Below are 22,405 nucleotides of genomic sequence, written 5' to 3' on the forward strand. Positions count from 1 at the left end.
CCATTCCCACAGTTCTTGGAATATGGGACAAGCCAGACTTCAGCATCGCAATGTCCAGGAAGTGGGTGGCGCCCACCTAAACATCTGGCAGATGAAGCTTTAAGTCTCCAGCTGTTATGCTGGACGGGGAAGTCAAAACATGGAGGCTCGGCTAAGCCCGGCTGCCAGAGCTGGCTTGGGCCTGGCTCCAGCCTTCTTGGCACTGCTCAGCCACAGGAACAGGGTGTGGGCAGGCAGGCACCATGGGGATCAGCCTAGACTCAGGCGGTGGGAGGCCACATCAGAGGAAGGCGCTGGGCACATAAGAAGAGGCAAAGGCTCCGCCTGTGGGTCCCTTCCCTAGCTGCTGAGTGTAGCCTGATGCATTCACTGTCTCCTGGTAATTGTGCTAGGGCTGGAGTGGCCAAGGGAAAAACTGGTAGGCTGCTCTTTCTTGATGCTTGCCACACTATGTTCATGATCTCTCCTACACATAGGGCCCACCTGGTCCTGTGAGGCTAAGAGCATCTTTGTGCTCTTTGTGGTTACTATGGTAACAAGGAAGCCTATACCAAGGTCTTTATGGAAAAAAAAAAGACACTTAATGATAGAGATACATTCTGATAACTGTGTCACTGAGTAGCTTGCCATTGCATGAAGATCAAGGACGCTTACGCAAACCTAGATACTCTCGCCCACCTGTGTGGTACACATGTGTAGCAGTTTGTTCCTGGGCTAAAACTGCATACAGCACTCACTACACTGAATGCTACAGGCAACTGTAGTGCAACAGGTCTGTGCCTCTAAACAGGTTTATTTCCACATACGTCACCATTGTGCCACAGGAATGGTTTGGCACTGGCACAGTCTTACGGAAAGGCTGGCTGAGACACACTACACATGCATATGGAAGTGGTACTGGGAGAACAGGCAGGGGAGGAATTAAGGGCCCTTCACGGTCTATTGCAAAGCCGAGACGTCTAGGACGTGTGGTATATATACCTTTGGGAAGTACATGGGCACGTACGCCAAGTCTGCAGCATACCAAATGCCTGGCTGGCTGGATACAGGAGGAACACAGGGTAGCAAGGAATGTGGCACACATGCGGCGAGTGGTTTATTACTACTTCTGGAACGGATGGTGGAGACACCAGACCTAGAAAGCTGTAACAGCATGGTGTGACCCCCCCAAGCCAGAGAGGCCATCTCTCCCCAGGCATCCTCTATTGTGGGCCCAGTCCCTGAAACTGAGACTGAAGCCAGCGTACAGACCACAGCTCCCTCAAGCTCTGCTTTCGCCCTTGTGATGAGAGCTGCCCCCGAGGGCCCAACCAGAGATGTAGGCACATCCTCAGCTCAGGTCTGGAACCTCAGGGAAGCAGAAAACAGGTGCCAGGTGTCAACCTAAGCAGGTGGCTCTAGTCACTCTAGACCCAGGGACACAGTCACAAAGCGAGATGCAAGGTGCACGCCAACGCATGCGCGGAGCAGTGTCCCAGCACACAAGCTGTGCTGCCGTGATGCTGTCAGGCTGCCCTGTGCTCGGCCTCTCCAAACCGTGCTGTGGCCTGAGCCAGTCCGTTCGCTCGTCTCTGTGGTTTCCTTTCACAGCCTCAGCTCTGGAATAAGCGTGTGGTGGCAACAGGCTCCTGAGCAAGGAGACGTGCAGCGGCTCTCCGCACTCTACTGCCTGGACTCTAGCAGGAAACATACCTGAAGCATCCCGTGCCACGTAGCCCCAGATTTCCAGAGGAAGGAAAGCTAGACTGGAGGACAAGGCTTTCCCCGCTGGCAGCAAGCTGTTTGTCTGTCTGTCTGTTTGTTAACACTCTGGTCTTGGCGTAGCACCTCTCATGATGTTTTAATTTGCACTTCTCTAGTGACTAATAAAATAGCCAGGCGTGGTGGCGAACGCCTTTAATCCCAGCACTCGGGAGGCAGAGGCAGGTGTATCACTGTGAGTCTGAGGCCAGCCTGGTCTACAAAGAGAGTCCAGATTAGCCAAGGCTACACAGAGAAACCTTGTTTCGAAAAACCAAACCAAACAAACAAAAAGCCAAAACTGCTTCCTGCCTCCTCTTTATTAATGGCATTTCGTTTGCAAACTGCCAAGCCCCGCCTTTGCCTGTTGGTTGCCTTTCTTGCCTTGTAAGAGCTTCACATACAACCACTGTATGATGCTCTGCCTTCTCCGCTACGAGGGCACTCAAACACAGGTTCAAAGGCAGTTTTCCACTTTTCTGAGTAAGCATAGACCTAGGCCCACAGTGTCTGCTCCTGGAGCACTGTATTAAGCCTCTGGCTGTCTCTTCTAACAGCATTTCCACCCACCCCACCCCCCACACCTCCTGAAGCCTGCCGCCATCCCTCCCGAATAGCCGACCTTACCCTAAGAAGTGGCTAGAGAGGGCTGCAGGCCAAGATGCCCGATAAAGCAGCCCTCGGTCATTCCCACTTACTCTGCTCCATCCAAGGCTGCGCAGGTGGAGGGTCACAAGCAGCACCCTGCGCCTCTCTGATCCACGCTAGTTAAACGAGCATGCCCTCCAATTTCACGCCTGCCTACAGCACATGTTCCCACCAGGGAAGGGCAATCCGTGAAATGAGGTGAGACTTAAGTGCCAGCAGGAATAGGCAGGGCGAGTGAGGGGCTGAGATCCAGACTGACATGGCCACAGCAGGTGGCACAGAGCTGGACAGGCCAAGGTGCACACAGGCAGGTGTGGAGAGCCCAGGCTACTGTGCCGTGAGGCCCAGAGGCTCCTCGAATGTGCTGAGCCTGGCCTGCTGCTTGCCTGCTCCACTGAGGCGGTTTTTCAACTGATCTTCCCTCCCCCTTCCCTGTGTTCACGGGGTCTCATGTGAGCCACGGTGGCCTCCAGCTCGCTATGTCACTGAGGAGCCTCTGCCTGCCTTCCCGGGCTGGGATTACAGGTACATGCCTGCTTATGCCAGTGTATATGAAGCTCAGGACTGAACCCAGGGCTTTATGCTTGATAGGCAAGCACTCTACCAACCAAGTTACACCCCTAACCTTTTCTTTTACTCTTTTGGGGTTGGGGAGATGTGGAACAGGGTCTTACTCTGTAGCCCAGGCTTGCCTCAAACTCTCCCTCTAGCCCATGTTCCCCTTGGACTCATGGCAATCTGTCTGCAGCAAAGTGCAAGGTTTAGAGGTGACAGCCACCAGGCCACTTTCCTTATTCATCTAATCATTTACTTGGTACTGGAGATTGAACCCATGACCTCCAGCATGTGTCTACCACTGAACCCCAACCTCTTTCTTTTCCTCTCCTCATATTTCTCTTTTTCTATCAGAGCCCTGACTCAATATAGCTTAGGCCCACTTACAGCTGTGAGAGCCCCAGAAACATTCTAGCACCAGAGAGACCTACAGTGGGGAGACTCCAGGCTGGGCTGTGTCCATGCTCTGCTCCTCTTCAGTCTTAGCTTAGCAGCCAGTCCTGGGGACCAAGCTACCTCTCAAAACCTCCAGGCAGCCTAACGCTGCTTCTTTCCTTTTCCTGCACTCGGTGTCCAGCCTCACCTGTCCTTCTCCTGCCCCGTCTCCTGCTGCCTGGCACCCAGTGCAGAGCGTGGAGGGGGTTGTATGTGGCTGTGTCTGCAGTATGGGCACGTCCTGGGTGGGGAAGAAGAAGACTATATAGCTCACCCTGGGCTGACAAGGTAGGACCCCCAAACACTGGATGTCTCCACACAGCTCCCCTGGGCCCTGCCTCCCTGGCACTGTGGATGACCCCCACACGGGGTCCGATGGAAGCTGGGAAGTCTGGCTCCAATTCCAGACTGGCTGACTGGCTGCCCTCACACCATGCGAGGCTCAGACGTGGATTTATTCACACAGATGATGACAATGAAGACAAGATACTAGGTTGTCTAAGCCTGAGGAGGAAGAAATGGCTTAGTGGCCTGGGGGAGAGAAGGAGGTGAGTTCCCCTGCCAGGCCTCACCTGCCACTCTCCCACTCAGCAGGCACATGCTGTCCTCAGCAATTAGGTGAGTATGCAGGGACTACGTAGGGGCAGCGAGGCCCCTTTTCCACATGCAGGGAAGGAAGCCTGTGACCCAGGAATGGATGTATCACAGCCTTACAATCACATCTCAGCCCTACAAGAAGCACAGCCGGGGCTCAGAAAAGGCATCCGCTGGGGGCTGCCCTGGGCCAGCTCCCCAGGCAGCATCGGTTCAGGCCACAACTGGTTAACTCCTGGCTAGGCAAAGCAGATCCCGCCTGCCCGGGCTGTGCAGGCTGACTGTCTTCACTCAGCGCTGTAATCGGCACATCTGCAGACAGGAAATCCTCCACGCTGAGGTTCCCAGTCTATTATCTGAGACACCTGGTGTGGGCGGGTGATTCAGAGACAAACAATGAGGGGCCCCTGCACAGCAATTAACTGCTTTAACTGCTAATGTGTTTAATCCACCACTGGAGATCAAGGCTGTGTGGAGGAAAAGGCTGCCTGTCCCTCTTGGCTTCTACAGTGCAGTACCACTCTGTCAGGGCTGCAAACTCACATTCTCACCAACTACAGAACGCTGGCCTGGTCAGGGGTGAGGTGCTGGGCATCTTCTGTCCATGGATGTCATGGGAGGCTAGAAGGGCATCCATCCCTTTTATTTTATTTTTTACTTATTGATTTATTTAGATTTTTGAGACAGGGTTTCTCTGTGTTCGCCTTGGCTGTTCTGGAGTTGCTTTGTAGACCAGGCTGGCCTCGAACTCACAGTGATCCACCTCCCTCTACCTCACGAGTGCTGGGATTAAAGGCGTGCGCCACCATGCCCAGCTCCCATCCCTTTTATTAAATGTCCCTCCGAGTCCAGCTTGTTGGGACACAGTACCAGCTGCTTGCTTGGATGGATGGAAAGTACAATCTGCAGAGGTGTCTGTGCCCCTCCCAGGCCCCCACCCCCGCCCCACCCCCACCCCACCCCCACCCCATCCCCTGTTTTATTAGAACCTCCCAGACTGCATCATCTTATGGCAAACAGAAATAATGCTTCGTTAAAGGCTTATCAGTGTGAGGAGCAGAAAGCATCCCCAGTTGTTCAAATGGGAAGTGGCTCCTGAATGTTTACAAAACCTGGCTCAGAGGGGGGTGGTGAAGTCAGCACATGCCCAAGCGCCAGCCCCACCACCCAGAAGGCATGCCAGAAACCGCTGCCGCCACTGCCCCAGCCCTGGGGAGGCAGGGTCAGAGGCCAAGGACTTGGAAAAGCTTCCACCCCAGCATCAATCACTCCTGCAGCCTGTCTGGGGATACTCTTTTTGAAAATACAAAAAGTAGAACAGACTCCCAGCAGGGGAGGGCCAGAGGCTCTGCCTGGCGGGATGCCCCGCCCCCTGGAAGCCAGAAGCAAAGGCAGACCCTACTCCACAAGCCACAACTGTCCAACAGCATCAGGCCACACACCCTAACGACAAGACAACAAGATGAGGGTGGGGTGGGGGGGTGGGGGGATGGGGGGCTGGGGGTAGGGCATGGTGATACACACTCTGGTGGGCCCAAGACTTGGGAGACTGAAGCAGGAACACTGCAAGTTTGAGGCTAGCATGGGCTACTGTACTTTTCGTTACTATAAGACACACCTGACCATAAGACGCACCCAGTTTTTAGAGCAGTAAAACAGTAAAAACAAGAAAAACAGTAAAAATAGCTATCAGACCATAAAATGCACCCTAATTTCGCCCCCCACTTTTGGAGGGGAAAAGTGTGTCTTATGGCCCGAAAAATACAGTACATTGTAAGTTCAAATCAGCCTGGACTATGTAGTGAGGCCCTGTCTCAAAAACCAAATCAGTCATGCAAAAACAACAAAGGCAAGACAGGGTTCTGTGTCCCCTCAGTGAGGTACAGCGAATTGGGGTGAGGCAAGAAAAAAAGCTGTCTCCTCACTACTTAAGTTAGCCAGGCAGTGGTGGCACATACCTGTAACCCCAGCATTTTAGAGGGAGAAGCAGGCAGATCTCTGTGAGTTTGAAGCCAGCCTGGTCTACAGCCAAGGCTATACAGAGAAACCTTGTCTCAAAAAGCAAAAAGCAAAAACAAAAACACCCCTAAACAAACAAACAAACCACAAAAACAAAAACCCAAAAGTTTAAGGTAAACCAGACACTTCAGGGTGCGAGATGTCCCCTAATTTTTTGTACTGTTCATAATGGACTTATTTAAAAATACATTTTTACAATATGACCAAGAACACCCTCTTTGGTGACGGGGCTTTGGCTAAGGAGAGGATGTATTTGTGTTGGGGCACACAGATCCACACTCACACCCATCTCCTCTTGGTATAAGCCATTGGTCTATCTCCTCTGGATTAAACCTTATTTCTGAATTTTTTTTTCTCTTTGATTTTTTTTGAGACAGGGTTTCACTACGCAGGCCTGGTTATCCTAGGACTTACTCTGTAGACCAGGCTGGCCTTGAACTTATGGAGGGGCCTACCTCTCCGCCTGCAGAGTGCACCACCACCACCTGGCTCACATTTCTGATTTCTATGCAGGATAAAGTTTATCCAGAAGCATATTGCTCTGTGATACAGTCCCGTCCCTTAGAAAGCCCCATTCTGGGGCCCACTGTGCCCCGGACAGCCCCTCCGGCACACCTGGAGACCACCTGAGTCACTGAGGTGGAGCCAAAAGAGGCGTCAGAGCCTTGGCCAGCATCAGACCCCAGCCAGATGTTCTGGGACAACGCTGTAAGGTCAGCTTCTACTGTTCCAGGCATCCCCTGTGCCGCTGTGCAGGTTCATTAGGAAAACAAGAAGCCAGAAACTAGAAGGTACTCACACTGAGGCAGGCAGGGACGTTCATGTGGAGATGTGGTGTCCACATGCGGGACCCCCACTCACCACTGGCCACAGTGCCCTGGTCTCCTAGCATGCCTGTTACAGGAACGACATGTTGGATCTCTGTTTGCCCCGCTGTTCTCGGCTGAGCCTCCACACCCTCCATCACACAGAGCCAGGCCCTGGAGGCATGCCTCTGGCTACATTCTCCTTCTCTCTAGGCTGGCCCGTATGTTAGCAAAGTGAGCAACAGTTAAGTATACAGCCTCACCTGCTAGGCCTTCCTCCCCAGGAAAAGCTGCGCTTACCATTCCCAGAAAGCAGAAGGATGAGAGCAAGGCTATGCGGTGCCAGCCCAAGCACACCTGCGGGGGTGGAGCCCCTGTTAAAGAGCCATATCCGCTGGCCTGTATCCACACAGCTAGCCCGTGTTCGCTGCAATCGTCCTGACAATAACAAAAGGTGAAAGCAGCCTGCATGTCTATCAACAGATGGACGGATAAACAAAACTGTCCAGCCTTTAGAGGAAGGAAACGATGACACATGCTAGCACATGGATAAACCTTGAGGACATTATGATAAGTGACTCTGGTCAGCAACAAAAAGATAAATGCTGTATGAGTCCACTTATGCGTTCCTGGAGTCATCAAATGAAGACTGAAAGGGGAGCGGTAGGTGCCAGAGCAGGAGGAAGCACGGGGCTCCGGAGTAGGGTGATGCTCTGCAAACAGATGCTGGTGATGGCTGCACGCTGGCGTGGATGCCCTTAGTGCCACTGAGCTACATACCAAAAAAAAATGTTAAGGCTTCTTTCTAAAGATTTATTTATTTATTTTATGTATACAGTGTTCTATCTGCATGTACACCTGCAGGCCAGAAGAGGGCATCAGATCACATTACAGATGGCTGTGAGCCACCATGTGGTTGCTGGGAATTGAACTCAGGACCTCTGGAAGAGAAGTCAGTATTCTTAACCACTGAGCCATTTCTCCAGCCCCCATACCAAATAATTTAAAAAGAACCTTTTATGTTACGTGTATGACGACAATGGTTTTTTTTTAAGGTTCTTTGAGACAAGGTTTCTCTGCTTAACAGTCCTGGCTCTCTTGGACTTGCTTTTGTAGACCAGGCTGGCCTCCAACTCACATTGATCCAATCTGCCTGCCTTTGCCTCCCAAGGGCTGGGATTAAAAGCATGTACCACCACTCCTGGCTATGACCACAATTTTTAAACTTAAAAATGTTCTTGTGAAAACAGATGTGTGCAACTGTGTGTGTGTGTGTCCCCGTCCGTCCAGGTATGCATACATGCATGTGTGCATGTATGTAGGTGTGTGTGCAGATATGCATGCATGCATGTGTGTGTGTGTGTGTGTAGGTATGTAGGTGTGTGTGTATGTGCAGATATGCATGCCTGTATGTGTGTGTGCAAGTAGGGTGTGTGCATGCAGGTATATAGGGCTGTGTATGTGCAGGTATGCAGGGTGTGTATGTGCAGGTATGTATGGGTGTATGTGTGTATGTGTAGATATGCATGCATGTGTGTAGGTATGTAGGGTATGTGTATGTGTGTGCAGGTATATGTGTGTATGCAGGTATGTAGGGTGTGTGTGTGCATGTGTGTAGGGTGTGTGTGTGCAGGTATGTAGGGTGTGTGTGTGTATGTGTGCAGATATGTAGGTGTGTGTGCATGTGTGTAGGGTGTGTGTGTGCAGGTATGTAGGTGTCTGTGTAGGGTGTGCGTGCATGCATGTATATAGGGTTGTGTATGTGTGCGTGTGTGCGTATGTGTGAAGACCAGATGTCAACCTCCAGTGTCATTCCCCAGGGACTGGCCTCCATGTTTTATTGAGGCATGGTTGAAGCTCACTGAATAGGCTAGGCTGCCTAGCCAACAAGCTCCAGGGATCCGCCTGCTTCTGCCTCCCCGGCTCTTGAATTACAAGTAGGCTCCACCATCCCAACTTGTTAATCTGGGTGCTGGGGAGCAAATCCATGCTTAAGCAGCAAGCACTTTACTAACAGTCTCCGCAGCTCTCCACATATCATCTTTATGAGATGAACAACTGGCTTAAATCAGATGTGATGGGAAACACCTAGAGCCCCAGCACTTGGGAGGCAGAGGCAGGACGAGCAGGAGTTTAAGCTCATCCCTGACTACATATGGACCGTGAGGTTATCTTGGGCTGTGAGAATTAAAGACAATCTCTCACGGTTTAAGCCCTATGGGAAATCTCTAGGATTGACACTAAAGCCTTATTAGCAGTCTGTGAAGGGTTGTGGAAGGCCTCGCATACCTGTCCTGAATGATGACACCACCAAATCTTTTCTTTGGTTTGAATTTCCAGAATATCACATGGCAGTGGGAAAAGAAATAGAGGAGCACTGTGTTTGGGACAGCAGGCATGGGTACTGAGCCCCTTAGGCTTTCCCAGTGGCCTGCAAGGTGCAGTGCCCAATCTGCTTGGGAACAAAGAGAACAGGGAACCCAGAAGGTGAAGGAAGGAAGGGGAAGACATCTTTCCCAAAGGAATATGGTCTCCTTGAGCTAGAGACAGTGTGCATGTGGCTCGCCGCATCCTTACCTATGGCCCACAGGACAGTGTCAAAGGTGCCGGTGTCCCCCTTGCCAGAAGCACGGTCCTCCCAGGTGACTTGCAGTTGGTTAGTTGGGAGTTTTTGGATGAGAGAGGGGACACAGCCTTTCAAGAATCGGGTACCATGAGACTCCATGTGCTCTGTGACCAAAGATGACATTTGCTGCAAGGCACAAAAAGACACCATGAGGACCAGGTCACTACCCACCAGGCACTGGGAGAGGCCCCAGCCCCCCACTGTGTTCTCAGTGCCTTGGTAGGGCCCCAAAAGGGTTCCACCCAGAGAAGCAGGTGCTTGAAGGACACAAACCATCTAAATCCCGTGGCATCTGCCTAGGTGAGGCGCTTTATGCTGGGCCTCATGGAGGAGGGGCACTTTCTATCAGGGACCACATCTCAATTTGTCCCAAACAAAGGAACTGGCTCATTAGCTGCTTAGCACTCTGCATGCCATTAAATGCCTGGTGGACTCAGATATGCAGGTCCCTAAGGAGAGCTACAGGGGCTGTTCAGGGCCCGGAGCATCTCCTACCGCCTGGCCTGAGACGCCAGCCCCTTTCCCTCACCCTCCTCTACATCTGCAGGCTGTCTGCTGCCAACAGGTCCCCTGGCAGGAGGAAATTCAGGCTCTCCAGATGTGTCCCTGTAGAGGGGGCCTGGTGTGTACACCCTCAGCTACAGTAGCACAGCTTTAGGATGAAGCCCCAAACACAGCTGCATGGGCTGGAAAGATGTTTGCGGGGGAGGGTGATGGGGTCAGGGGTCATGAAACCACAGGCCCAGTTCACTCCCTTTTCAGCTGACATGGCCCAGGTTCTGTAATCAGAGTTTAACGTGACCGGAAACTAAACTATCTTTGGTAGAGGACACGGTATTTGACACCTCAGTAATAACCTCACACTTAGATTTTAATGGGTGGCTTATTTTGGCGGATAGGGCTTAAAGTAGCGCTCATGTTGGCCTTTACTCTTGGACTCAGGTGAGCCTCCTGTGTCGGCCTCTCAAGTGGCAGGAGTTTATTATATGCTGGTGCTAGGATGGTTGGCTTTTAAGGAACTGTTTCTGAAGATTTGGGTCTCTCCCCAAGGCCATACCTGAACCTGCTTGGGGTAGGGTAAAGGCAGACAAAAAAGAGTGCCACCTCACGGGAGGAGCCAAGCCGGGGGGGGGGGGGGGGGGGGGGGCTCGTGGGCACTACCTGGTCAAAGCCTCGGAGAGGAATGCTGCGCATCATGACGGTGGTATCCAGCCCAATCCCAGTGAGGAAGCCAGCACACTCTAGGGCCACGTCTGCAGCAGCAGCAGAGCTAAGGAACACTGACCGACTGTGAGGGAGGACAGCCCAGGGTCTCCTGTCCCTGCTCAGAGCCAGGAGCGGCCTCTGCTGAAAGCTTCAGAGATTCTGTAACCCCAGGTCTCAAGTGCATGGAGCGCCAGCTCTCCCAACAGCACCCGCAGCTCAGACAGGTTTATGTCTCCATGGGGCTTCCCTCTGGCTCGGGTGTTTCGTCTCAGTCTCCAGGAGAAACTGCAGAGATTCAATGGAGAGCTGCTGGCCAGACCTCGTGGGAGAAGAGCCTTGTGGGTAGAGGTGTAGAACACTGCCTGGGGTCTGTGCTCCTGTGCTCAGCCTGGGACTCTAGTTGGGGCTTTCATCTCCACCCCTCCCCACATCCTGTCCTGACCCCCAAGGCCCTCAGGGCTCCCCTCTTGACCCTTCCTGATCTGACTGCTTCTCCTGCAGGAATGAGGTCAGATCAGGGCTGCTCTCGAGGGAGATGCTCATCACAGCCATCCTGACTGCCTTGCAGCCCTCTCCAGCTGGCCTGGCTGGCTTAGTGTGAGGCTCAGGAAGCAGTGGCCTTCAAAGGTCAGCCTCAAACACTTCCCTGTGCCGGGACCCCTCCATAACAGGTCCATTTGAGTCCACGTGCAAGAAAACAAAGTATCTTCTGGAGTGAGAATGGTAGAGGGGCCAAGCATCATTCCTAAAGATGGCCATCTGCACGTTGGCAAAGGATACAACTGGCTCCAACCACCAACCTGCAGAGGAAACCAGCAGAGAGCACACAAAGTGAGTACCGGCAAGAGCGCATGCTGTTGTTCCAAGGCTGGGACAAAGATGGGCCCTGTAGCCTTCTTGCCAGGTACTCATAAACCAATGAGAGTTGATGCTGACTGTTCACACATGTGGTGCCAAGGTATAGAACTCACTTCCCAACAGCCAAAGCTATGAAATACAACACGGCAAACAGTGCTATTGAACCAGCAAATTGCCTGGTGGTGAAGGGTGCATGGTCAGTGACAAATGACACCTGGCTTGTGAAAAATAGAGAGCACCAGGCCCTGGTAGACATGTTGAGAGATGTCTCTCAGAAGCACAAGGTTTTCTTTCTGCCCACAGGTGAGTCCTGTCTTAGGTTCCTCAGAACCTCTTAAGCCAGGATGGAAGCAGGGATGAGTCAGACAGCAGGAGGACCAGAATGGGGACAGTGGCTTATGGGAACAGCTTCTAGAAACTGGGCCCATGTCTGTCCACCAAACCCCACAACACCTGGCCCAGAGCCAAGAGTTCATCCCCCGACCTTCCCACTGTGACCCACTGGAAACGGTCATTTTAATCCTATCTGGTGGCCAGCTCCACATTCCATATCCATGCATTTGCACATATGTACACATATGTACACGCATATAGGAACATGCAAACATGAAAAATCCTTTGCATGCACATACACAGGATGAACATGCTGGCACAGACAAGTTCTCTCTCTCTCTCTCTCTCTTACACACACACACACACACACACACACACACACACACACACACACACACATCTATACCCTCTCATATGCACGCCCAGGCACAAACACACAGGCACAAACACACAGGCACATATGTGCACACTCATGCAGAAGGCCTGAGCAAACACGGAATCCCAGCCAGGGCAGCTGCACGTGGGTGGGCTCGTCAGATCACCCCTTCGGTCTTTGAACAAGAGCAGGTGATGTAAGGATGGATAAGCCTGATGTCAGTACTAATCCTGGCAAGTACTAATGATATAATTCCATTTCAAAAAGCGGCGGATCCCTCGGAATACTCCTGCAGGTGCCCTGCGGGAACCATCTGGCATGCGGCTTCTGCGCAAGAGCTGGGGACAGAAACACACTGACTGGCTGAGTACAAGGTGGCCCCAGCTGGTCAGAGCCCTACTCAGCATGTGGTGAATATGGGCAGGGGATCCTGGGAGCCCCAGCAGGCCAGGAGAACAGAGGTGCTTTCCAGGCCCCTGGACACACCCCTGCAGACATCCAGCGTATAAAGCCTAACACTTTCTGGACGTGATGTATATAGTGAGAGGTCTGAGCCACTTAAGATATGAAACTACGAGTTACTTAAGCTGCAAACAGAACTGAGTTGCTTTGATCACCCTGTCTCACCTGCAGGATGAATGGTGAGAAAGTCTGTGAGCGTCCAACAAGCAGTGCCTTTGAAGAGCAGTGCCCACCTCCCAACAAGCTGCAGAGACCCCAGCCCAGCGGGGCAACACCAGTGTAGTCTTTTTGTTGGTGACGGGGCCTTTCTATCTCAAGCTCCCAGGACTTTCCCCAGCCCCCGTTTCTAGGCCCTCCTACTGCATTGCTGAGCATGAAGCAAGCAGTCTCCTGGATCTGATTCTTCCATTTCTGCAGTCCACGTGTGCCTCTCAGCCTCCCACAAAGCAGGCCGCGTGTAGGAGATGGATGGGCGGGCAGCCAGGGCTCACCATCTGCTCCAGCAGAGTCCCAGGAGCACGTGGACCTCCTTCTGAGGTGGCCCCATAACAGAAGGTGGGGAACCATTTCCCAGGTGCCCCCAGCCCTCAGGCCACCGACTCCAGATTGCCAACTCCAGAGCACACACAGGAAAGACAGACACCCACAGGCAGGGGCATTCCTGGGGGTGGGGGAGTCTTGAGTGTACGCACTGAAAATCTCTACAAGAGCTCACATTTTGCCAGAATGGACAGTGGCCTTGGGCCATTTGTTTTCTGAGCTATGATAATAGTTAGCATTGGTGTTTTACTCCACCTCTCCCTCTAATTAACCAATTAATGTGAAAGTTTATTCTTTGAAAGCTGAACACAAGAGCTCAGAGGCCTGAAGCTCCAGGAATGGCCACACATGCCAGCAATCCCAGCCCTTTGGAAGCGGAGGCAGGAGCATCATGAATTCAAGGCCAACTTGAGCAACACAGTCTGAAGCCAGCCTGGAACTTGTCTTGGGGGGTGGGGGGGGAGGGTAAAGAAGATGACGATGATGATGACACTGGGACAAAAGAGGAGACAAAACATGAAGCTTCCAGAATCAAAGTCAGTTCCCAGAGGCTGGTAGCTTTCGGTGGTTTCTACTGGCCACACTGATCCAGGACCAGCTACAAACGCACACTGACCAGTGACCAGCGCAGACGCAGCCTGGGGACCAGCAGTGCTGGCAGCCTGGAAGAAGGCTCAGAAGCCAGGGACTTAGCACTGTATTTAAATGCCCCGGGCCAGATCTAAGTCACCACCCTACACCCCAGTAGCCTTGAGCGCTATCTGAGGGGAGTGGGCTGGGCAGGGGGGTGTCTCTGTGCCTCTGGTGTGCCACTGTGAGATTAGTCTAATCACAGGGTGGCTTGCTCGTCAGAATTGAAAGCAAGGAGGAAGCAGAAAGAAGGGCATCAGCAGAGGCCTGGGAAGCCAGGCTCACTGTTCAGCCTGCCCCTCAGCCCCGCAGGACCCTAATCCTCTCTCCAGGAGGCACTCCCCACACAGGTAACGGTCTGCAGGTGCACCTGGCTCCCTGGTAGCACTACCAGCCCAGGAAGTGCCAGACAAAGTTCCAGCCCTCCAGACACTCCAGGAAAGCAGCGCCAGGGAGGAGACACCACAAATCCTAAATCCCAGTGGATTGGATCCAGAGTTGCCTGGACCTGCCGGCAACACCATATCCTTCGGAGGGGGGTGGGGGTGGGGGCAAGCCCCGAGGAGCGGAAGCCACCCGAGGTCCTGGCTCCACACAGGGCAACAAGCAGAAAACCGAGATTCAAGTCCTAGGCTGACAGCTGCTCTCCCTTCTGCTACACTAGATTAACAGAAAGAGAAATTAAGCAGAAAAGAATATTATGCAGCCATGACTCTAAGTGGCTCTTTTTTTTTTTTTAAGATTTATTTATTATTATGTGTATAGTACTCTGCCTACATGGACACCTGCACACGAGAAGAAGGCACCAGATCTCATTATAGATGGTTGTGAGCCACCATGTGGTTGCTGGGAATTGAACTCAGGACCTCCGGAAGAACAGTCAATGCTCTTAACCTCTGAGGCATCTTTCTAGCCCCTAAGTGGCTCTCCTAAGGTAAGATGCACCCTCCTATCTCCTATACTTAGGATGGCAGAAAAATGGCCACAGTACCTTGGCCTGACTTCATAAGGCTCAGACCGAAGACTTTCATGACAAACTCTGACCAATCTGCTACAAAAACTCTCTAGCTGGGCATGCTGACTCACACCTGTGAGGGTTGTCATGAAATTGAGGCTGGCTCAGGCTACATAGTAGGTTCTAGACTAGCTTGCACTAGAGACCCTGTCTCAAAGCACAAAACACTCTCTCAGCTTCCCAGTGCCCAGAGACAGAAAGCTTCGGGTTGGTACGGGCACATGGGAGTGGACAGTCGTGGGCTGGCTTCAGCGACCACCGTTTCCAGTGCCAGTGTGGTGTGTAGCCGGGACGTTTTGAACGGGACAAACAGCAGTGAGCGAGGTTGGCTCCAAACTCTATATGCCCTTTGAGGACCAGAAGCAGTGTGAAAGGACATTAGGAACAAACATCTGGAACAGTAACTCAGCCCCTGGGTCTCAGGCCCAGCACGCTGCCAAGCCAGATGCTCATCCACTGCGGCTTTTTCACCATCCTGGGTGTGCCAGCTCCAGGGCCAGAAACGGTGAGCCTAACAACAGCACCCACTGGCCAGCCCGCTGGGTAAGGGACGTGGAAGAGGGTGCCTGTGGGGCTGTGTGTCATGGTCTGAGAGAACACTTGAGAATATGTGGGAGCATTAGAGGCTTTCTGGAGGAATGGGGGTGCACGGAGACAGTCTGAGCTGCAGGGTTAGAGGCGGGGCTGGCAAGAGCCCTGCACACCTGACTCAGGCCCACTGTGACCCTGAAGTGAATCCCAGTGCCAAGCCCAAGCTCCCTAAAGCAGGAGCAAGCTCACATTTCTCACCCAGAACCTTCCGTTGCCAGGACCTCTAGATAGCCACAGGGATGTCACCTTCCTCACCTTCACCTTCCTCTCTGGCCGCAGATGCCTGTTCCCAAAGGGGCTTCTGGCTTCTGGCTTCTTTGCTCTCTCCTCCCTTCTCCAACATGGTTTTGGATCTTGAAAAGGCAACCAGGCCCAGCACACACTGGTGGCTGGGTAGCCAAGACTGGGCAAGTGCCAACTTGCTGCTCTACCCTGGGCCTCATACTGCCCAGCCTCAGGCCCTCTAAGACAGGACGAGGAGTCTGAGGCCACATCTGCAAGCTCAGGGCTTCTCTCTAGGAAGTTACTAACGCGCTGGGCTCTAGCCAGGTGCCCCATCACCTGACAGGTGTGCCCTTATTTGGCCAGTACCCAGCTGCAGGGTGAAGGGTATCGCTTAACCATGTCTCCTATGGACAGGCCTCAGACACAAGTGCCCCATCTCTGCCATCTGGCTCTCTGAGACCCAGATGTCATCCAAGGAGCAAAAGGGCCCCTCACCTCGATGTCCCGGGGGCAAAGGCAGTGGGAAGCCCAGACAGCTCTAGTCACCATGCTCATCTCGATCAACTTACCTCACGGATGACTAGCAGGCGTTAGTCACCTCGCCCCACATATATGCACCAGAAAATAAGCTGGGGCTGCTGCCTGTGCCAGGTAAACAACGGGAGGGAAAGCCGCTCTGAACACTACCGATCCCACCAAGGATCTAGGGCTAGGACCATACATACAAGTCCTCCTTCCTCAACAAGTGCCAGCCAACAGCCAGTGCCCACTGCAAGTCCAAGCCCAGAGGTACCATGCATCCTTGGCTGCTGACCTGGGCCTCCTGGATGAGCCATGTCAAAATGTCACCCGGCTCTGGGAGGCACCCTGGGGCCACAGGGACAGCCCTGGGATCCATATTAATTTCAGCTCCATTTTAAAGGCGAGTTAAAATAAACACAAGGGATATTTATAAGGCAAATAAATCTAGCAGAAACAGCCCCTCCAAGTGTGAGCAGGGCCTCCCCTTCTGCCCCAGCCCAAGCTGATAAAATACAGAAATGCTACTGTAGACCCTCCAGGCTTATTTTGACTGCACAGAGGAATGTAACATGTAAACACTGCCTCCCCTGCCGCACTGTTACAACTTGCATTAACAGCCTGGACAAAGCCGCATTTTCACAGAAGCATCGTACAGGGATATATCTCCAGCTTAATTTAAAAAAAAAAAAAAACCATTTCCTCACATAAATCATGCTCAGAACTAAACGGGTGACTGATGCACCACAAACACGTTTTTTTTCTTAAACAATAACATACCTAGATTCCAGCTACACGAAAGAGCTTAAACATAACAAAAATAAAATAAAATAAAATAAAAAACCTCTAAATGTTTTTTTCTGAAGAAAATAAACACTGCAGTTTTGTTCCTGACTGAAATATCTATGGCCATATCTTCCCAGCTGAGGCAGCTGCCCCCAGCATGCAGTCATACGAGAGCAGCCTCACTTCTAGCTCCTGGGGTTGGGGGTAGAGTTAGGGGGAACCTTCTTGCTGGGCTATGCTACATGGGCCTGACCAGAACTCAGCAAAGTCTGGCCTTTGGAGACAAGAATGGCTTACACCCAGGAAGAGGCCCAGGCTAGACAAGAGGTGGCACAGGGCTAGCTGACAGTGCCACTGCAGCCCCAGTGTCCCTCACGTAGAGTCCTGCACAAAGCATTATGGAAAGGCAAAAGAGTGAGAGTTGGGGTGAAAGAAGCCGAGAGGGAGTGAAGCAGGCTAAGCGGCAACCGGCAGCACTGCCTGCACATGGGCCACAGGGCCACGGCGGCCAGCAGGCACTGCCGCAGTCCAGCTCCACAGCAAAGGGCCATCAGGCCCCAAACATAAAAGAACATCCAGGCAGAGGTGACTAAAAACCAAACCAAATACCACGCTGGAGGCGGGACAGGCCCTTCTGAGCATGTAATAAATCTAAAACCCATTAAGAGCAAAGAGAGATTTAGGTTACATCTAAAGGGGAAAGAAACCATTTGTACATCTATACATTACAAAGAATCTTTCTGGTGTGCAACACAGGGCCATCTCTGATATTTGAACCAGCTGGGAGATAAAGAAGAGATGAGGGGAGGGAGGACCCAGCCAGGTACAAGGCCAAGGACCACAAAGGTGATCCACGCAGAGACACTCTGAATTTCAGAGGAGGCCAGGAAATAAATGCAAAGGTGACCCATGGAGTCTGAGGGCATTCAACAGACAAAGCTAGGAAAACAGACAAGGGGCTGGGGCTGGAGCTCAGAAGGAGACTGCCTGTATCGGGGTACAAAGCCCCGGGTGAGTCCAGATCTCCCCACACCTAGGAAGTATTACGGCATAGAAAACAATGATAACTGCTGACGTAAACATTCAGACTTCGGGTGGGGATGCCGCTCAGAGGTAGAGCATTTTGCTAGGATGTTTGATCTGCAGCAGTGCAAAAGACAAAGAAAATAAGAACAAGAAATTGGCACTGGGTATGGTGGCGCACGCCTTTAATCCCAGCACTTGGGAGGCAGAGGCAGACGGATCTCTGAGTTCGAGGCCAGCCTGGTCTACAAAGCGAGGCCTGGACAGCCAGAGCTACACAGAGGAACCCTGTCTTGAAAAACAAAAACAAAACAAAACACAAAGTAAGAAACTGAAGGGTTGAGTATTTAGCTCAGTAGCAGAGCACTTGCCTAGCAAGCTCAAGGCCCTGGGGTCAGTCCTTAGCTCGGGAAGGAAAAAAGAATAGGAATTTGAGAGATGGGGCAGTGGCCCACGCACTCGGAAGGCTGAGGGAGGAGAAGCACACACCCAGGGCTGAACAGTGAACTGCAGACCAGCTGGGCTCACAGTGGGGCTGTCAAAGAGAAAGGAAAAAACAAAACCCTAAACAAATGCATAAGTATCTTAAGAAGCCGGAATCCGAAAGGCAGGGGCTGGAGAGATGGTTTAGATGCAGTTGTTGCTCTTGCAGAGGACCCAAGCTGGATTCCCAGCACCCACAGGGTGGTGTGCAATCACCCACAACTCCAGTCCCAGGGGATCTGATACTCTCTTCTGACCTCCATGGGTACCAGGCATGTATGTGATGCATAAGTGAAGACAAGACAGTCATACACATAAATTATTTTTTTAAAGGCAAATCACAGTGGGAGTCATCACAAGCCAGTAGGAGCTCAGCCTTGGTGTGAGGGAGGGGCCACAGGCAGCAATAACAGGAACTCAACCTCACTCTGAGTGAGGGCTGCAGGCAACAATCATAGTCACACATGGGAATGAGAAGACGGACTTCCATTCTGTGTTTTATAGGAAAAAAGCTGTCCATGCTCATGTTATGGAGATGCGGAGGAGGCAGGTAGCAGGGCATAAGGGACAGAGTGCAGCCAGCCTGTCAGCAAAGGCCTTCGGACCCAGCTTTTCTGGAGCTAAAAAAGACTTCCCCTATAGGTGTATATAAACTGTCTAAGATCACTGTTTGTCAAACATGAGGATGCAGCAACACTGGACCCTAGTCTACCACCATTGGGAACACTGCCACTGGAACATCTCCAGTAGGAACATCCCCAGTGGGAATAGCACCACTGGGAACACCACCACTGGAACATCTCCAGTGGGAACACCACCACTGGGAACACCACCACTGGGAATACAACTGGAACATCTCCAGAGGGAACACCACCAGTGGTAACACCACCAGTGGGAACATCACCACTGGGAACACCACCACCAACGGGAACACCATAACTGGAACATCTCCAGTGGGAACACCACTACTGGGAACATCTCCAGTGGGAACACCGCCACTGTGAACATCTCCAGTGGGAACATCACCAGTGGGAACACGCTATTGCACTACTGAAGACAGTCTGATAAGCATACTTCCATTCCAGCCAAACAATCCCACTGTCAGGTACAGGCTCAAGAGTGAAAAGCATGACTCAGGTAACATCCGTGTGCCACCTTCACAGCAATGCAGTACACACTGCCCATCCATGGATGAGCAGACAAACAAATGTGAGCTGCTGGTGCATTATGAGGCAGCTGTGAGAAAGAAGGACAGGTGGACCAGATGGCTCCATGAGTGCAGGCACAAGCTGCCAAGCCTGATGAGTTCTATCCCCGGAACCCAGTGGGAGGGGAGAACCACTTTTCGAAGGCTGACCTCTGACTTGTACATGTAGGTCCTGCACACACACACATACAAATAAGCAAAGCAATAAAAATGTCTTGTTGTTGTTTAAGGAAAAAGGAGCCGGGAATGATGGAACACGCCTGTCATTCCAGAACCCAGTTGGTACACACAGGAGGATCAAAAGTTCAAGGTCATCTTTGTCTGCATTGTGAGCTCAAAGCCAGTCTAAGCTATACGAGCCCCTGTCTCAAAAGAAAGAAGCTGGAAGCCTGTAATCCCAGCACTCAGGGAGGCAGAGGCAAGCGGATTGCTGTGAGATCGAGGCCAGCCTGGTCTACAAAGTGAGTCCAGAACAGCCAAGGCAACACAGAGAAACCCTATCTTGGAAAGAAAGAAAGAAAGAAAGAAAGAAAGAAAGAAAGAAAGAAAGAAAGAAAGAAAGAAAGAAAGAAAGAAGAAAGAAAGAAAGAAAGAAAGAAGGAAGGAAGCTGGGCCAGTGAGATGGCTCAGCAGGCAAAGGTGCTAACGGCCTAGCTCAACAACTGATCTTGACCTCTGCAACCCACGTGGGAAGAAGAAAACCAACTCCTGTACATGGTATCTCGACCTCCACATGTACATCCTGGCATATGTATAGCTTACACACTGAACAGATAAACAGTGTGGGTCAGAGGAGACGGCCCAGGGACTGGGCAAAGCACACGCTGTGCAAACCTATAGAGCCTGAGTTTAATCCACAGCACCCATATAGAGGTAGAAGAAGACAACTGAACCCCAAGTTACCCTCTGACCTCCACATACACACTGTGACACACACACACTGTGGCACACACACACACACACACACACACACACACACACACACACACACCTTCATGCAATAATAAATAAGTTTTCTTTAAGGGTCTTGACAGTCAGGCATGACATGGTACACACAGCTTTAATCTCAGGACACAGAAACAGGTGGATTTCTGTGAGTCTGAGACCACTGTAGTTTACATTAGCAAGCTCCAGGATAGCCAGGACTATACAGAGACTCTTAAAACAACAGCAAAGGAGCTTGGAGCTTCAGAGATATGGAGTGCTTGCCTGGCTTAGTGAAGCCCTAGGTTCAATACTAAATACCATAGGTGTAGAGGGTGGCGTCTTTCATATGCTCCAACACATAGAAATGGAAGATTTTACACTTCACTGAAATATGTCCAGAGCACACATGCATGTTACATTCTCACACCTATGTACATACTCCAACATGCACACCATATACACTTGTATATCCGCACATATTTACATGCGTAACATATGTGTACACGGCCACACCACTGGGGTACTTTTTTTCCACTAGTATTTGCTTGAGAAGGCACAAGACAATGAACACTTATCAGCCAAGCCTGTGCCGCCCCCTCGTGGCCACTCTGGTTCCTGCAAGCTTCCAGTCTCCCAGGACAAATCAGCTGTGGGCAGGCTGCTGCTGCATTTAGCACATGTGCCTTACACAGCCTGCTGTTCTCACCTCCACACCTGGCCACAGCTTGGAGCATGCTCAATGCACAAAGTGGACATGGGAGGAGATGATCGAGAGGGACTCAGCAGGGTACAGGGGAAGCTGCTGACAGCCACTGCCTTGTGTCACAAATGGCTGACTCTCTGTGACACTCAGGCTATCACTTTCAAGACAGTCACGGGACATGGGGCACCTGCAGCCCTGCAAACGGTCCACAAAGGGCTGCCTTTCCTTCTTTTAGAGAGTGAGTTTGGGGCTCCCCTAGGAGCAGAAAGCAGATATGCCAGCACAACCGGCCCCAGGCCTTACGTTTTCCCAGGGGACTCCTTCAGCCAGAAGAGGTCATCACTTGTGATTCCATATTCCAGGGCTCCTTTGACCTGAAGAGGAAGAAGAGGGGACTCATGTGACAGGACTGCCTTGTCTGACATCCGTGTCTCCGGTCTGTGCCGTCTGGGGATGGGAGGTGACTCTGTGCACACTATGGCTGGTGCTGCAAGTGCTGGGCTCTTTCCCAAGCATGCAGCCCTGCCCAGGAAGGTGGAGTGGGGGCTCCATCCTCCTGCTGCAGATCTAAGACACAGGCATGCAGAGTGCAGCACGGACATGCGGAGAGAGATCTCGCGGTTCTGGGTTTTAACGGAAACCCCTGCAGTCTATAGCTGACACTGGCTAGTTAAGCAGACTCCAGTAGCCACACGTGACAAAAAAGAAATGCCTCAAAAAACCTGCTCAGAGAAGTCACCGCAGCAAAGACATCATCCCCGTGGGGGAGTTACTTGAAATATTCTACTTTCCCCAAAATCCCTGAGATATGTGAGGAAACCAGAGCCTGACTTCCAGCTGCAGGGAGTAAATATGGTGTGGCGTCTTCGAAAACAAGCTAGTGTCTCTCAAAAGGTTAAGACAAATGAGCTTGTGACCTAACTTCCATTCTTTTGTTTTGGTTTGGTTTGTTTTGTTTCGGTTTTTTGACACAGGGTTTCTCTGTGTAGCCCTGGCTGTCCTGGACTCACTTTGTAGACCAGGCCAAGTGTGGCGTCACATATCCCAGTCACAGCTAATGGAGACGGGGAGGAGGGCCGCAGGGCCAAGTGTGACGTC

General features: G+C 51.8%; 1 protein-coding gene across 5 annotated transcripts in view; it reads right to left on the bottom strand.

The window, feature by feature from the left end:
- TXNRD2 (thioredoxin reductase 2) overlaps window positions 1–22,405 on the bottom strand; it is a 51,734-nt gene that overhangs the window by 16,144 nt on the left and 13,185 nt on the right. For all 5 annotated transcript variants that reach the window (XM_084802441.1, XM_084802442.1, XM_084802440.1 and 2 more), the window contains 4 exons: window positions 21,611–21,681; window positions 11,410–11,429; window positions 10,585–10,676; window positions 9,375–9,549 (listed from right to left, as the gene is read on the bottom strand). In XM_084802441.1, the coding sequence (XP_084658567.1) occupies window positions 9,375–9,549; window positions 10,585–10,676; window positions 11,410–11,429; window positions 21,611–21,681 (358 nt within the window). The remainder of the gene's footprint in view (window positions 1–9,374; window positions 9,550–10,584; window positions 10,677–11,409; window positions 11,430–21,610; window positions 21,682–22,405) is intronic.

This window comes from Acomys minous (assembly GCF_964271855.1).
Source record: "Acomys minous genome assembly, chromosome: 11".
In the NCBI taxonomy this organism is placed as follows: Eukaryota; Metazoa; Chordata; class Mammalia; order Rodentia; family Muridae; genus Acomys; species Acomys minous.